Genomic DNA, 18,242 nt, shown 5'->3' with positions numbered 1-18,242 from the left:
AGCACGTACAGTCGCTAGGGCGAACCCAAAGGGACATTGAATAAAGCTAACAGGCCACACAGCTACTGTATATCACTGGGGTTAGTGAATGGAGAGGAGACAGGAAGTTTTATATTTGAGTTCATTCTTTTAAGCTTTTATCTGCTTCTAAAACCTTGCTTCCTCAGCTGTAAATTTGCATCTACAGCTTTACTCGCTTCACACATAGAGATGATAAATAGACGGAGAAACTGATGGTTATCATGGTTCTGCTGTTTCCATATTTTCATCCATTTGACATTCACCTCCTAATCTGCTGAATCACAGAGTTCCACCTCGATGAGCAGACTCTGCTAATCCCTCGCTCTGTCGTAGAAAGCCAAAGACATGAAAAAGAGAGGCAAGTTACAATGCTGGCTGGTTCCTCCAATTATAAAATGTGTTTTGTACATTCCATGAAAGTTACAACCTTTAGTAGGTCACAAAGTGGGCCTTATTTTTACAACTGCAAGGACTACTCATTTATTTCACGGCTCTCTAAAAGTTCACCATTTCAAGAACTCTTTTGTTTACACCGAGGACGCTCTGTGTGAGTGCTGTGCTGTTTTACCTGTCTGCCCTGTGCCTAGCTCTCACTTATACAAATTACAAAATGACATAAATAACAACACACAGTGGAGCACCTCTTTGACACAAGTAGTGTGTCAACAATACTGTTTTTAATTCAAGCTCAGCCGGTGAAAACAGTTGGATCCATTCTTCTACATCCTGAAGTGAGATTTCCTGTAGCTGAGACAAAACCTTGAGGACTTCACACTGTTGTCATGGGGATTACCTCAATTTCTCACAGACAGCTCGTGTTGGAATGAGAGATGTGAAGCACTCAAACAGAAGAAAGGACACATGTCTGAAGTTTGGACAAGGCCAGCATTTGAGGGCTTCCAGAGAAGACAGTTATTCCGATAACTGGACACACAAACTGATACCAGGTATCTGGGCAATGTGTCTCCTTTCTGTTTGCTGAATTCCCAACAAGCAACTTGAGACACAGGAGTATTATTTCATTCGATACTCATCTAAGACCTGATTCCTATCTGCCTTCACATGCAGATTATTATTTGTATTGATAAATATAAGGCTCCATTGTCTTCCAGTGATATCCATTTGGGGAGGAAGATGCATATCAGTTTTCTGTCTCTTGTGCTTCCTGCAAACAACCAAAGCATGCTCAGTCCTAACTGTTCAATGTTGCTCAATTGACAAAAGGAATATCATCCACTAGTACCTAAGAAGATATTTTCTGCAAGCTACAAAACAATCTAGGTGGAGGGCAAAAGAGGCGTAAATCATAATCAAATCCTGGAACACATCATGAAACAATAATTTAGCTTTAAATGATGAATATAAAAATATAGCGATGTGAGGGTGCAGCTCATAACCCCTGTTAGATGTTACTTACCAGCTCCATTCAGGCTGCTAATCAGACTGTAAACAAAGAACGCACAGGAATGGGAGTGTTAGCTAGAAGTCCTTGGTCCTTAATTGTTAGCTACTGGCTACTTTGCAAGCCTCGAGAAGTTATCCTTCACTCCCACTGGCTAAATCATTATCACACAATATTCAATGGTTTCCAAGACTGCATTCTGGGAAACATAGGATGCATTTTTTTTTTTAAGTTATATTTTTGGGCTTTTTCACCTTTGATGGACAGGAAGAGAGGCAGAGGAAATGACAGCTGAAGAGAGACAGGAAATGTGGGGAGCAGAGAGTGGGGGAGGACATACAGTCAATGGTCGAGGCTGGAATCGAACCTGCGACCTCTGCGATGAGGGCTATAGCTTCTGTGTATGGGGCGTGTGCTTAGACCACCAGGCCAATGGTGTCCTAAAGCCATTGTTTTTTTAAATTTATTTTTACCTTGACCCATCCTAGGAACAAAAAGTGGGGATATATTTGCCTGTGCTGTTTCCATTTTGACTCTTTCTAAATAATCTTCTTATTGCAAGCCTTTAAATACAGATTCTCTGATGTACTAAAAAGTAAAATTTTGAATATGGTGCACACAAGAAAATAACGTGTGCACACTTTAATCATCAAATGGGAACAAATATTTATCTTGTGCGCACAAATTGTTATTAAAGGGGAAAAGTTAATTATCTTGTGCACACATGATAAAATCTTTGACTTTTGAAAATCAGGGGCTTTATACTAAAATATATTTTCTACTTTGTAGTCTTCATCTACTTTACAAAAGTTAAGGTCTCATAGTTGTGGTAACTGTTTAAGAAACTTGTTTGAGAAATGTGTTACTGTGTTTGCTAAAGAACTTGAACTTTTTCAGTGGGATGTTTTTGGATTCGGAGAACCCTTCCATCCACAAATGAACCAAGAAACTCTTGCTGGGACATTCATAATGATGTTTGAACTATGCCTGGTTATAAAGACTTCACTCAGGCGTCCGTCTCAAACACTTGCTGATTCATTTTGCATGTAGACCCAGATTCCTTTGTAGAGAATGAATAAATGCATTATGTTTGAATTATTTAGTAGTGACATGACCTGGGTGTCGAAGCTGATCAGCTGTTTACACCACTTATGTGGATGTTAGGTAAATAAACCCGCTCCCCCTGCAGTCATTTCCACTTTCAGCCGTATTCCTGTCGGGCTCTAACTCATCTCTACTCAACAACAAACACAAGGTCGGCGACACGCAGGGCCGACAAGAGGAGGGCGAGGAATTTCATGATTTAGGACAAACACAGATGAATTAAACATCAGAGCAGCTTCCACTCAGAAATTCCTCCAATGCTGTCTCCAAACACAGACCGTCAATCACTCAGAGGGAGGACACACAAGAGCCTGTCTGTTTCAAAGACTGACACAGATTCAGACGAGAAAAAAAAGTGCTAAAACTGAGGAGGACATCAGCTCCGCCAAAACAGGATGTTTTCTGGCAGGGCTGAGCAGGAGGCCGGCTGCAGGGATGACACGAGCAAAGACAGGATATGCCCAAAATAAACAGGAAGGAAAAAAGTGACATAATTTGTTTTACAAAGACTCAAACACACAACACAAAGGTCATCATTAGCATCTATTTCAAGATATTTTAAAAGATTACAATCATTACAGGAGTTATTACATCCCCACATAAAAAAAGATACATTTAGAAAATAAAACAAAGAAATCATCCATTTGGATTTTTGTAGCATACTTTCATTACATAAAAAATAGGAAAGAAATCATGAACTTTGCAGGTTTTCAGATACAATCGATAAAAAGAGTACATCCCAGATTTGTTTCAGCAGTCTGTTTCATGCTGTGTATGCAAAGAGTCTGTTATGTGCAGCATTTAAATTCCTTCATTCATCATAACTGACTGAAATTAAGTCGACCAGATTTACATGCAACAGATTCAACAGCATATATATCTCTAAAAAAAGCAGGATCATGTTTCTTTAATCAAACTCTAATATCTAGATTCTATAAGTATATTGAAATAAATCACTTTCCTTCATTTGTTAGAGCCAAAACAAATTTGTATATTCACAATTATCATAAAAAGAGTGATATAAAATCTTTCATAAAATGTACACCACTGTTCCTTCATCATAGAATACAAAATATATCAGCTTTAGTGGTTATAAATGCATTTTAATAGAACAGAGCTGCTGTGATTGTCTTAAAATGCTTTGAACTTCTCTTCTCTTAACTTTTGATTCTGCTCAAAGAAAAAAAAGAAGTGTTGCATTTCAGACAATCTGACGCCCTCTGAGCATTCACTCAGGCTCTTATTGCTTTTAGCTTCTGACTCAAAACAAGCAGCTGCTGTCAGTCTGATGTGGTATGAAAGGTTTCCTCTCTGATACCGGGTTTATTCAGCCGTGTAGTGATTACCTCTGAGCTGAGGGACCGATCAAATCAAATGAACAACCTCAGTGTTGCAGGGGGAAAAAATGTCTACATTTTCTTGAAGTTTTGGAACTATGAAGACATTCTTTGTTTTCCTTTTTTTTTTATTTCCAACGAGTTAAGCATTTTGTGCTATTCCCATTGGTTCAAAATAAAGGGTGCTTACTCAGTGAAAATGAGAATGGGATGACAGATGTGAGGTTTTTTCTTTCTCTCCGTTGTTGTTTTGCTCGTGCATCAGGCCTGTCAGTCAGACTTGATTAAACAGCAGCCGCAGAGACCTGACAAAGCAGGTTATCTGAATGCTAACTGTTAAACAATGATTTTCCCCCCTCAAAACTTCAGCTCTGATCGTCCTAGGTCTAGGACTTTAGGAAAATCAAGTTGAATAAGTCAAACCACAAAAAAAAACCAACCAATATTTTGAAAACTCTTCAGTTTTTGAGTGGAGATGGAATCTTATTTTCTAATGCTTGGGTCAAATATTCATTTTCATATCTGTGTTGGTGCCTCTGGCTGCTTTTGTGCATTTATTTTCACAAACATATTCAAGCAGCTGTTCCTCCTCTTGACATTTTTGCTCTTAACTCTCTTGGTTCAGTTCACCCAGACTTCACAACATTTTCCCATGTTGGTGTTACTGTAACTAGCAATGGGAATGGGTTTGTTTAGCAAATATCCACTCACTGAAACATCTGTCAGCCTCACACATGAATGATAAAAGTGAGTCTCTCCAAAAGCACAAAAAGATGTCATGTGAAGAGCTTAACAGCAGAGTTTGTTTCCAAAGGTCCTTGGTAACAATTCAAACACCTGGCTGTAAACACATTTTAGCAAAAGCGGTAAAAATTGTGCACAGACAGGACCTGGAATATGTTTTTTGGGGTACATTAGCTGTGTTTTAAACTTTAATAGTGATGGGAATCTTTGAGGACTCCTTGTTGGTGCAACAAAGACAGAGACAAAGCCCTCTTTCTACCAGAGTCCAGCTCCACATTCCTCCCACTCTGCCGGGCACAACATGACCACAGCTACATCTGGCTCTGTGTTCACCCCAGTGTCATCCAGGATTTCTGTCTCTTTTCTGAGGCTCACTTGATCCCTCCAAGGACACAGCGGTCACTTTCAGAGGCCACTACGGCAGACTGGGTCATTTAAGAGTCAGGAACAGAAGCTTGGATTGTAGGGATTTAAAAAGACATATTTGCACTTTAACTGTGCTAAAACAAGCTTTGCAGCTTGATTCTGCTCCACCTGCAGCGACACAGAGGGGGACAGACTGATTGGTAGAACAGCATGATATCTGATGTTAATGTCAGCTCACCATTAACCAGCTCAACACATCTGTCAGTCTTTCTATGAGTTATCTTTCTCTGTGATTAAACAAGCATAAAGGCTGTTAGAACTGTTTTACCTTTGGTTTGAACTCTTTCATGAGAAGCGAAAATAAAAAAAGAATTTAAAAAAATACCTCCAGTAAAGGTTATTGCTTCTTTTATTTTCACTCAGACAGCGCTCAGCTTAAATGTAGAAGACGATTAACTATCAGAGCGATTTCACAGCGCGATAAAAGCAACCTGTCTGACTGAGACGCTAATTTGTGTCTTTGGTCTGTCACTTAATTATTCACATGACTCAAATCCACCTCTTTCATCTCTCTCTGTTGACAGCTCATTATCTCTGCTTCTCTTTTCTCAAAAACAACTTTCAGCAGCCCACCCTCCACATACCACCCATCTGACCATCTATCCATGTACATGTCTGCTCTGGGTTTTGACAGGATCCACTTTCAGTCCAGGAGGAGACATTTTCTGAGAAAGCAACAATTGGAAACAATTCTCAGTCCAAAGAAAGGCTTATTTTTTCTTTTACTAAAAAGGCTTGAGAGCCACAGAAATGCTGTTTTGTTTCTATCTGTATTTGGCTGATTGAAGGTAAAACAAGTTTTTGTCTTTTTCTTATCATGAGTGCAAACAAATCATGTGGTCTTTGTTGAAACATTCACAGTCTTGAGATGTTTGCTAAGAAACACAACATACAGTATAGGCTGTAATACATTTTTAAATGATGCATCATCCCAGAATTAGCCGTTAAGGAGGAATTCTGTTGGCATTTAGAAGATGATGCTAGGTTCTTGGCGATCAAACATGTTACCTGTGACAAGTAGCTCTCTTGTTTTTATGCATGTAAACTATGTGTAAAGTATTGTAAAAGTTATCCAATTAAGGGTTGAAAAATTAAGCCAACGCAGATGTGCAAGAAACTGCAGTTCTTTGAGTGTCCACAGGAGGCTGGCTTCAAAAGCAAAGGAAGCCTCATTAGAGCCCTTATTGAAATGACTCAATTTACAGCACAAATAAACATGTTTACAGCTTGGTTCAAATAATGTTTTGGACTTGGTACTCAGTTCTTTATTTGCATACACTGTGCGGGGAATGTTTTTTTTCATGATGTATCCATAATGTTTATATAAAGACTTGGATGTATCCATATATTTGCATAATACTGGGCACAGCTGAGTTGACAGAGAGATGGGTACATTGTAGCTGCTTGTTGGATGCTTAGGGCTCGCCTCAGCTCCACCTCAGCGCCTTTTTCTCGGTTGACTGAAGTTAGTTGGACTAGTATTTCCAATTCAACGACCACCACCATTTGGGTTTATATGGTTTTAATCTGAAAGTGGGATTGCCTCATACACCTGGTATTTGTGATGCTTTTATTTTACCTTTAAACTGTATATTGTATATGCTACTTTATTTCCTGTTTTAATATTAACAGGTTTTATTTGGCTTATATTTAAAAGGACACAAAAGGGACTTTGGCTGATTGTACAGGGGGAATAACTGTATAAACAGCTAAAAGAACTACAAGATGTAAAGATGTTTAGCAGACAGTCCCCATAGCAGAGATAAGCTCTTACATTGTTAAGGGATTTAAAATATATATTAATAACATCAATTTCAGTGTCCGACCATCTTTTGGAGAGATGCTACACAGTGGATTTTCTGTCTGCATCACAGCAAGAGTAGAGAACTAATTTGTTTATGCCCTACAGCAGAGACCTGAGGGTCTCTGCAACTAGGTGCAGAAAATCCGTGGCATTGGCAGTAGGTGAAAAAAAGGGTGTGAATATATGAGCAGAATTGTTGTTGAAAAATCAGGAAAACATGCATGCCCAAAAAAGAGGAGCTAATTAACTTCTTCTCATTTTGATTTTCTGTATCTCTCTGCAGGAGATAAGTCAGAATTGGCTTCCAGAGACAAAAAGTGATGAAAAACATTAATTAAAATAGCTGAACAGTTGTTGTTGCAGTAGTTACGTTTTCAGGTTTTTTAAACACTCTCAAACTGACTGGGAGCGCTGAAAGGTCACTTTCAGGGTCAGTCACTGCCGAAAGCGAGTGTAGGACGGGACAAGTTCTGTTAGTGTTGTAATAAAAAACTCACTGGACCAAAAAATGGGTCAGATGTTTTTCAAATGGATGAAGCTGAGGGTCAAAAGGTCTCGGCTTCTGATCAGACTCTGCTGCTGTAGTTGTGCCAACTGAACTGGATGTGAACCCTGCCAAAACCCTCCGTATCTCTGAGACCTCCACATTCATTCTGCCTCTGTCGCTCTCTTATTTCGCCCAACTTCCCTCACTTCTCAACTTTTACAAACTAAAACTTTGACGATACTGAATGTAATTATTGCTATATAACCTGTTTTAGTTTATTGTTTTTTTCTTTGTAGCAGCTTCTGTGTAAAATGGACTTACAGTATGATCATAACAACAAATGTCCCTTTAAAAGGTTTAAAAAATGCAAAAAAAGCTTGATAACAAAATATGAGCTGTCCATATATAAATTTAACAGGTTAACAGTAGTGTAGCCATTGGCTTTTTTAAAATAGAAGTATCATAATCATGCTTAATTTTTCAGTTATAGTTCTTTTTTCAGCCTATCAGATAACTAGATTTTACATTTTGAGCTCATTTAAAGGGACACCTTATTACATTCATTATTTCATTCTCTAGCCCTCAGCCCTGTGAGCGGCTGGCTGTCCAGGGTGCACCCGCCTCTCACCTAATGACAGCTGGGATAAGCTCCAACCACTGCAACCCTGAGTCAAGATAATGAATGGATGGATAATGGATTGATCATGAAGAATTACTGCGTTCCTAAGGCAGAAATAACACGTTATTAACCTGCTTAAAAAGCTTTAACTTAATATGTACATTGTTATAAAATGATAATCCTTATGATTTGTGTTGAAATACTAAAATTAGAATTCCCTCTGCACCATAAAAACCTCAAACCCAGTTCCTCTCTCTCCACTTGCACGTGTTCTTCTCTTTAGAAACAAGCTAGAACTGTCTGAGCTTAAATCAGCCATTACTGTGACCTTTGACCTCTTCCAATTATCTAAAACATTTAAAAGCAACAGATTGGGTCCCTGTCCTGATTTCTGAAAGCACTTGTTCCCTTTCCTTAATAAAAACCCCGGAGCAGTACGAGTTCTATATTTAAAAGTGGCAGTGAATATTTCTGCTTGAATTATCTCATGAGCCTTTTGAGCTGAAAATGAAACTTTTCGAGACATACTGAATTTGTATCTGACTCGGCGCTGCCTGTCACTCAAAGGACAGCAGGTCTGGGTGGTGCTCTGAGTCTTCAGTGCTCACTCCGGTTACTTTACTGCAGGGGGCGCCGTTCCCCAGCAGGACCTCCTCCCCCAGGCTGATGCGGCAGGGAGTTTTCCCCGAGCGGGGGGTGGAGGCCAGGCGGGAGTCTGGCCCAGGAGCCTTCTGCCAGACGTCGCAGGGTTTAGCTCGGGGCTCCAGCATGGGGGGATCTTTGTTGATGAGGTCTGGAACAGAAAGCTGAAGCTGGGTCTGATGCTCCTCCTCGCCTCCTTCTGTGTTTTCCACATTGTTTCCTCCTCCATCGATGGCTCCATCTACATTACTGTTGCTTCCCCTCGTCTCAAGCTCAGCAGCAACTTTCTCTTCTGCTTTTGTGATTTCTTCTGACCCTTCTCCCTCCCTCTCCCCACGCTGCTGCTCCTCTTCAATGATGAGCGGCTTCTTTTCAGGAGAGGAGAGGAAAGAGGAAGTGTCAACAGCGTCTGAAGAGGAGACCACAGGATCAGAGGAGATCATCATGTCCTGGGTGGTTTTCAGAGCCCGAGGCAGTCGCTTCTTCCCTGACGGGGGCGGAGGGTCCAGACGAGGGAAGGAGTCGTAGGAGGAGATGTGACTGGAAGAGAGAAGAAAGAGTGTAAAGGCTGAGAATTTCATATAAACACAAGGTGCTTTTGCTTTTAGAAGAAGGATAAGCACTCAGTGAAGAAACATTCTATCATGCCCTCATACCAATATTCTCTACTGATAGGTTACATAGCCTACCGCATAGTTCCTAAAGTCCCCCATAGCCTGAGATAGATGGGCAGGGAGAGCCAGTATATCACTAAGGTTATCAACTTGGCACCTACCCTCAACGGTGTTTCACTAAGTTCGGCCCACAGCACCTCAGGGAGGCTTAGCACTTAGCTCTGGCGCCTCTATGCCAGCTCCCACCACCCATTATATCCACAAGCAGAACCTCAGTGCCACGTTCAACAGACTCAGGCTTGGTTCATTTAAGCTTCAGATAGTGACACCACCTATAAAATGTACCCTACAACATGGCCCCCCTACAACCCAAAACACAACAGAGAGAAGAGTCTATAGTGAGATGTTTTTAATATTAATGTTTCAAACCATCAGGGATAGTTGATACATGGCAGATGAAAACATTGACACTTATGTCAGTTTTAACATCTGGAATGATGTCAAGGATTCACCTTTATATTGTCTTCTATTTGTTACTCATTTTGGTGCAGAAAGAGGTTACTGAGTACATAAGAAATCTCCCATCCTGATCATTTTTAGCGTAAAAATGTTTTCGCTAAATTTGACTTGACTTTGCCCCAATCCCAAACTCCACCCTTGTGGATTCTCTGACATTGAAGCACGTTCCCAGTAAGCGTCTGGTTATTTAGTATTGTCCCATTGTCACAATCTAAAGTGTGTTAGCTCTCTGATATAGACAGTCATTCAAAATAACGCACTTTCTGTCAGTTCATGTTTCTGCAGACTAAACAGTGGGAATTATACAGAGTTTACTCCAAATGTTTTGATGTGAGGGATGCGATCGTCCAGCCAACTGCTAAATGTTAACACATTTTCATATATTGAAGCATTACTTAATAAAGTTTCAGAAAAGAAAAATAAGTGCAACAAAGCCAATATTAAATACGTTTATTTGTAAGTTACTTTGTGAAGTTTAATCACATTTAATTGTTTTATTCCATAGGGTACTTGTTTTGTATTTTAGCTCAGTTCAGTTAAAAAAATTACAAAAATGTCTCTCTGACTTTTGTTGATTTTTTGAAAATATAGGAATTTTGTCATGTAGATGCAAAAAATCACACTGAAAAGCAGAACTTTTTGTTATTCAATGGCACATCTTGTTTTCAGGAAACATGTGATGTCATAATAGTTGCCTCGTTCCTCATTTTTGTACCATCTGAAGTCTATGAAATGAAAATCTGATCATTGTGAAGACTGGAGACAGTGCAGCAGCTAGCCTGACCCAACAGACGTCAGAGTGGGATTGATCTTGGCATCCAACTATTGTCAGGAAAGCCAATAAGTATCACAGTGATGTAAATTAGAAACTGTTGGCACATGGTGTGAAATTTTGATTGACTGAGACAGAGTTTAGCTGAGAGCAACTATAGAGAAGTTTAAATATTATTAAAGTAGAGTGTGTTACTTTAAGGGTTGGAGCATGTGTGGGTTTATGTGTATGTGTGTACACATGTGTGGAGGAGGGGGGGAGACCTGCCAGACTTTCATCTGCATTCACTCCTGGTTATCACTGTCATGGCTTCTTGCAGTGTTTACATAGACATACCAGTATCTCAGGCTGTTCTCCACAAATAGAGAAAATTAATATGGTAAAAAACATCCCATGGTGATAAGAGGGAACTTATCTTTACCGCTGTGTGATCGTTCAGTGGAGCTGACAGGAACGCACACACAGATGATTTAGTCCAGTAAACACTGCGGTGCTGTTTGTGAATGTTAAAGGCACAGTTACCTCTGTGTTATCGGAAGATTATTATGACTCAAAAACTTCTTATTAGTGATCTGAGTCTGCTTGTTATCACAATGTGTAGTGTTTTAATGTAAATGTGCTGAGTTTTCTCCCAGCCTGAGGGTGGTGCTGTTGAGTAATATGTTTCTATTTTGACGCTGGCCATGATCTCTCAAAAGAACAATTTGCGTAGATACACTGCTGTTGATAAAAGTGTTCCAATTTGATTTGACTTCAACACATTTGGATGACTTTTTCAATAAATAATCATAAAAAAGAAATATTTTTAATTTTTTTTTACTTCCTTCAAGTATTAAACCAGGAATAACCTAAAAATATGATGTTTCTTGCAAAAACGAACATGGGGAATACTGGCAGTGATACATTGACAACTTTGTCAATTAATTTTTTTTCTTAAATGCAGCTGCCTGGATATGCTTCCTTTCCTACTAGCCGACTTTTCCTACTACTTTTTCCATTCCCTTCGCCTTTCTTTGCCTCCCAAGGTCACAGTTCTCACTTGATTCTCCAGTTGTAACAAACTTTATCATGTTTTTCACTTTGTGTTACCCATCCAAACATTTTCATGGCAGTCTGTAGTGTGAACAAACTCTGTATGACCACAGTCGAGTTTTCACTTTGACAATTACAGCTACAATGAAGGCTGTTTCCTGGCATATACATGATGCAGAGGAGAGCTGCTCATGCTTTGTTGTTGACAGATAGAAAAGACAGAAATGACTATTAACCATGTAAAGAAAAAGGGTTTAAAGGGAAACAGAAATAAATATTGTCGCACATCCCTTTGTTCTTTATCGAAAATACAACAAAAAATACACAAATTCCTAAGACTTCTTCTCTTTTGTCATTTCAAGGAAACAAGTTGAAGAAAATGGCTAAAAAGATGCTCCTGTATGATCTGACTGTGAATACTACCCATTTCTTGCACTGTTCAATAGTGATTCATACAGAATCTCTCAGCTCCACTTGGCAGAATCAGCCGGTGGTCTGGTAAAATCTGTACAGATCATCACAGGCTCCATAAACTGAGTCTATTCACAGCCCAGTGAATGGAGACAAATGGGAGCAGAGCCGTTGAAGAATGACTTTTACTTGACTGATCTTCAGATGAAAAGACAACAGATCAATGCTTTTGGAACAAATCCCCAAATACACACTTGTGTGTTTGTGTGTGTGTGTTTAAGCAGGTACTTTAAAAAGGGACATTTCTTTTCTGACTGTGTGGAAGAAACTGAAAAGTTCAATTTCAATCATCTCTGGAGGTCTTTGATGTCTCATTATTAATTTAAAACCACTTTTCAAAGGAAAACTTTCAAATCATTCACCTTCTCTAACCCGGCTCCTTATTAAAAGGGACAGACTCCTTTCAGCACAGGTAATTTAATATTTCTGGCGACAATAAGGTACTGTCTTCAAGGGGTTTTATTGCAAATTGAATGCATGGCCATATAAAGTTTTGGATTTGTTCATATTGTTGAAAAACACTGAAAAGGAAGTAAAAGAAGCAAAACCAAACTGAGTCAGTTTGTGTAATCAAACTAGCAAACCTTGAGACACCAGACGGGAAATGAATGAGACACGGGAGAGTTTCACTTATTAAGTTTGTGGTTCAGGAAAAAAGAGAAAAATTAAGATTATAGTTAAATCTATGAATACAGATAAGATGTATGTTTGTATGTGTATGTGTATGTGTGTATGTTTGTATGTGTGTGTGTGTGTGTGTGTGTGTGTGTGTGTGTGTACCTGTTAACGGTAGTCTGATTCATCTGGTCCATACAGCTCCAGATAGCACCAGCGCTCTTGTTGACCTCAGTTACCCCGATGTCCCCGAGGTGGCTCGGCTCTTTTCTTCTTAAAAGATCATTGACCTTCAAGAAAATGATAAAAAATAAGACAAAATAAAAAAGAAATAAAAAAAGAGAATATAAAGAAAAAGATGTAGATGTACAGAAAACCAGAAATAAGAAATTAAAAACAGAGAAAAAATAATTATTGTGGGAAGAAAGAAAAGAAGAAGAGAGAAGAGGAAGTAGGAAGGAAAAGAGAAGAGAGAAGGGAAGAGAGATGGAAAGGAAAAATAATGAACGAAAGGGAGAAAGAAAGAGAGAGAAGAAAAGAAAGATACAGGAAAAGAGAAACACGAAAAGAGGGAAAGAGAGACAAGGTGGAAAGGATGGAAGAAAGAAGAAAGAAAAAAGAGGAAAGGGAAAAGGACAAAAATAGGCAGAAATATAAGGAGAAAAGAGGGGTGGAAAGAAAGTAGAGCAAGGAAGAAGAGGGATAAATAGTATGAATACGACAGAATAAAGAAAGCACGAAAGAAGAACAGAAGACAGAAAAAGTGAAAAAAGAGCATTTTTAAGTCGACTCCATGGATGCATAAAAAGGATTGTAAATCCTCCTATAATCCAAACATCCAGTAACAGTGATACATAACATGAGGATAGGCAGAAGTAATCTTTATGCTGTGCTCACCTTTGCGCCTACAGCTTTGCCCAGATTAATGGCGTTTTTAAGCCTCTGTTGGCCTCCAGAGGATGGAGAGTCCACCGAGCCTGACCCCAGGTTTGGATTAGAAGATGCCGTGGAGCGCCTGGCCAAGGGCTGGCCCGGCCTGGAGGTCTGAGGACTCTGCTGCTGTGCGACTGAGTTCTCAAACATACTTTGATCAACTGAGGAAGAGAGCGACAGAAGAGAGAAAGGTAGAGAGAGGTAGAGAGGTGAATATACAGCAGAATTAAGCTGAAGACCTGTACGATAATTTCAACAGCACAAGCTCTTGCAAAGCTGCAGAGGCTTTCAGCACAAGATGACACACATGAGGTGTTTGCTTTGTCAATGAGCTGCACAAACTCAGCTTCTGAGGGAGGAATACCACATTTAAATTTCTGAAATTCTCCACAACATCGCCTAATCCACTGCTAATTTCTAGATTTAAGTCATAGCTCAAAAGCTTTCCTGAAATGATAACTTCAACAGTTTTTGGCAGAGTACAGGTTTTAAGGAATATGCTTACTGCACTGTGAATTTAATCTGACTAAAGCCCAAAAGTAGCGTAAACAATTTTTTTTTTGTATCGCCTAAAGTTGTATTTAGTCCAGATGTGACACAAAATTGTGTTCATTCAAAATGGTTGAGCACAACATGCAAATACTCAACCTCCAAACAAAATCAAATACTGTTTTATCTGGGTTACTAACATCACCTACCCCCATTAATTTAACATAAAGCAGTTTCTAGTGAATGAATTCACTTTTCTGACACTTCATCTAGGGATACACAATATTGGATATTTTCAGACGTCCAATATGACAATTTTTTCAAACTCATTTGGCTGCTGTACTGGATATTACCTGTTACTCTTATTGTGACGGTCTCTTTGTTTTAGAAACAGACATAAAACAAGACAACAAATTACTAATGTGTTCTTTGTCAAATACAGACATTCAGTAATGTGTCTAGTGTCTGTTTCCGAAATGAATAAAGATTTCCATACAGCTGACAAATTGAAGCTCATTGTCCGTGTACATATTTGCCACCTTATCGGCCATGCACATTGATAGTTTTCATATCTGCTGATAATGTTGTGCATCCCTACTTTCATCAAGTCAAGGCTTTCCAGTGTTCAGTATCTCTTCATCCAACCCATGGGCTCAGCTCTGCTACATACCAGGACTCCTAAGGTGGACCCCAGCTACTAGCATTCATTTTCATTTTCAGCTTGTTTTGTTGAGTGGAGGTATTTCAGATAATCTCAATAGGAATTCCTTGCCCAAATTGAAATTTTCAACTCACACTGCATGGTTTGCATCTTTGGCATCACTTTGTACATGATTGTGCTGTGCAGAAGTTTTCTCCAGTTTTGTTAGGAGTACAGTGAAGAGGTAGAGAACTTCAGATACCAAATATGATTGAATTTGGTGGAGTATTTCTTTGAGAAATCCTCCACTTGGTCTCTCTGCAGCTTTACACAAACCAAACCAACATTGGTCATTGCAGTGAAATTGAAATGTCTTATGAGAATGCACAGAAAATATGATAACACAAAACACAGAATAGCACAGTACACAAGAATTGAGGAAATTACAATGACACATGCACAGTAAAAGCAAAATGAGGCAGAAATGAGCAAAATGCAAGATCAGAAAAAAAACGAAAAAGGGAGATGAGGCTGTTCCAATCCACTTAAGACGGAAGATCTTACCTCTTGGAGAGAAATGTTTCTCGGAAAGCATTTAATGAGACATAGAAGTATCAGATATCAGGTCATTGTACCCCTTAGAAAGCAGATTATTGAGCTGCTTATGCTAACTCATGAAAAATGCTTCTACAAGAGGACAAGTCTGGGGAGGTAATGGCTGAGAGTTCGGTCAAGAGCTGCATAAACATGTCCAAAAGGTACAGAGCCTCAGACAGATATATGGAGAAAATATCGCCATTTAGAATCAGATGGAGCGCCAAAATTGGGTAACCTTGACTTCACTTTGAACACAAGTATTTCACTTACCGACCCGACACAGAGATCTACAACAGAATATTAACCAGAGACATGGAGGGAAAGTTGATCCAGTATTATCAATCAGCATGACACAGAGGACATTATGAGATGAGAGGAACAAAGAGAGATACAATGAGTTGCACTTATGACAAATATTACTTCTAGGATACTTTTAATACTGCTTTTAATTCATTATTTGCAGAGCACATAATAATGTGATAATGGAAGGTCTTAAATTGTTTGGTTGCTTCATTGTAGATGTTCCTTATTTTATTAAAATAAAAATAAAAATAAAAATAAAATAATTTTTTAATTTTGTGCATTGCCTTTACACTGCTTGATAGTACCTGTATCCAAATGGACTTGAAGCACTTTGTTACCTGTACTGATCTTATTTCCTCTTGTCTAGATCTTTGCTGAGTTGTTCTTGCTCTCGTATGTCCGTCGCTTTGGATAAAAGCGTCTGCTAAATGACATTGTAACATTGTAACAAAACTCTAGATTTAAGGTCAATTGTTGAACATGTCACTAGTTGCGAAAATAAAAGTAGAGAGGAAGAAAACAGTGAGGGAGGGTAAAAGGCATCAGGAGCTGAGTGAAAGGGACGCCAACCGTATCAAAGAAGAGAGACACAAAGAAAATACAAACGTAAGTAGACTCATTAAAATATTGTTGCCATGGAAGTGCTACCAAAGTGGAATATGAGGGACTCTTTTCACAATATTAAAATATTCATTTTAAACCAATAAAATTGTTAATTCAACATTTTGCGTATCTCTTTAGTAGTCTGGTAAAAAGGGGGTTAATGTTTAATCTACTCCAACAACCCAATCCCTATACATTATCCCTTTATGTTTACCATATTATGTTTTACTGTGACACAAAGAGCACTTAATTTACATGAGGCTTAATTCAATGTTCCTCCACAAGGTTATTCAGAGTGTACAGACTGTATATCAAGGTCATCAGTGATCTCAGGATCAATAGCGACACATCACACAGGCTATTAAACATCCGTATTGATCCCAGCAGAGAACAAGGCCACATAGTCTCAACTCTCTTTCAGCTCCTAATGGAGATGTAATGGATGGACTTTGTAATGCAGTATACTCCACAGGAGGACTTTATGAAGGACACTAGAAAGACAAGATGTTTGTGTAACATGCCTAACACAGATGTTGTCTGTGAAAAAGTGTGTGTATGATTCAGAAGATTTAATGTTTTGTACTTTTCTCCAAACTTATCTTCTAGAGATCTGTGCTGCTGAAAAGGTGAAACCTGCTGTTTGGAAATGAGCCCAGGTGTCCCAGTGTGGCTCACTTACACACAAATAAGATTTATTATCAGTATTTATGACCATTTTCTCTGCTGCACTGTCCCCCAGCCAGCTCTAAAACCCTTCGCCCTCAGGGCTCCTGTATACTCTAAATGAATGCAAATTTAGTGATGTCTCAGGGCTGTTAAATTAAATGGTGCGTTCAAATGCAGGTAGATCCACAGCGAGTGGAGGTCAGTTTGTCCCCAACAAAGTGAGTTACAGAGGCTGCAGTGACCTTGTAGATTTACAGTTTGAGGACTCTGGGACAAAGGACAACATTAGTAATATGAAAATATCGCTAATTAAACAGGAGGGAGATAAAGAGCAGAGTGATCGATAGCAGATAAAATGCAAAGGGAAGACCTGCACACCATTCTAGTGACCGCCACATGCTGCTGGGTTCTGGCAGCACACCGTTGGCGACTCTTCGATCATGCTGTCACTCCAGGAAAGGTTCAGAGCCAAACTGGAAAACTGAGGTTATATGAGGAGTGTGTCTTTAAAACTTCACTAATGGATGGCACATGGTTCCAACAATCATGTTCATGAAACATCCATAACATAAACTTAAAGATTTAATATAAATGACTCTGGTTCCCTTTGACAGGATGCTCATTCACTGCTATTTGACACCCAATGCTTTATACAATTTGCCACTTCCTGTGCTGACATTTCCCAGCAGCATCTGAACCTCACAACTGAGATTCTCATTTAAGTGAACAGTTAATCTATGTCACCCAATTAGTGGAGCTGGGACATCCTCTGTGCTGCAGCCCTGCTGTGATTTAGGCTGATGAAACAGGTGGATTTTTTTTTCCACAAATCTTGCCTACTGAAGCATTAAAATGAGAGAATTAATTGTTGAATCACTCTGCACTGCAGCTCAAGCTGAGGTAATATATCAGAGAAGACTTCTGGATCTATCAGTGTTAGGAATATTTCAGCTGTACTTTCAAACACTTAGTTTCAAACTCAGCAATCAAAATGAATGACGTGAATTTTTAACCTGATAACATGTTCAAACCACTAAAGCAGCACTTCATCCTTGATGTAGAATTCATCAAAAGCAAATACCTTGAGTGTGCAGCGAGGTTTGTAATACAAAAGACGTAACAACAAAAGACAGCTCACATCAGAAAAAAGGAAAACAGGCTTTGTAGTTTTGTAATTAAAAAGAAATGACTGCTAAAAAGCAGTAAACTGAGCATTTAAACCATCTTAAATAAAACTACATAAACAAACAAAAGCCCTTTAATTTCTCTTGCTAATGATTGCAAGACTGTATGCACAGTAAAACGCAACAAGCATAAGAAGCATGAGACTATTTTACTTTCAGCACAAGTACATGAGTAACATATTCTTTGCTCACACTGGGACAGTGTTTCTTCAATGCCA

The 18,242-nt window shown here is 39.0% G+C and overlaps 1 protein-coding gene across 1 annotated transcript in view; it reads right to left on the bottom strand.

Annotated features, from left to right (window-relative positions):
• Window positions 1-3,055: 3,055 nt before the first annotated feature.
• Window positions 3,056-18,242, bottom strand: part of LOC117832707 (carboxyl-terminal PDZ ligand of neuronal nitric oxide synthase protein-like) — a 224,937-nt gene continuing 209,750 nt past the window's right edge. The window contains exons 11-13 of the mRNA XM_034711947.1: window positions 13,507-13,703; window positions 12,775-12,899; window positions 3,056-9,126 (exon numbers count right to left, since the gene is read on the bottom strand). Of these exons, the coding sequence (XP_034567838.1) occupies window positions 8,502-9,126; window positions 12,775-12,899; window positions 13,507-13,703 (947 nt within the window). The 3' untranslated portion in view covers window positions 3,056-8,501. The remainder of the gene's footprint in view (window positions 9,127-12,774; window positions 12,900-13,506; window positions 13,704-18,242) is intronic.

This window comes from Notolabrus celidotus, chromosome 2 (genome assembly GCF_009762535.1).
Source record: "Notolabrus celidotus isolate fNotCel1 chromosome 2, fNotCel1.pri, whole genome shotgun sequence".
NCBI lineage: Eukaryota > Metazoa > Chordata > Actinopteri > Labriformes > Labridae > Notolabrus > Notolabrus celidotus.
Note: the sequence above shows the minus strand (reverse complement) of the source record. Positions and strands in the feature narration are given on the sequence as shown.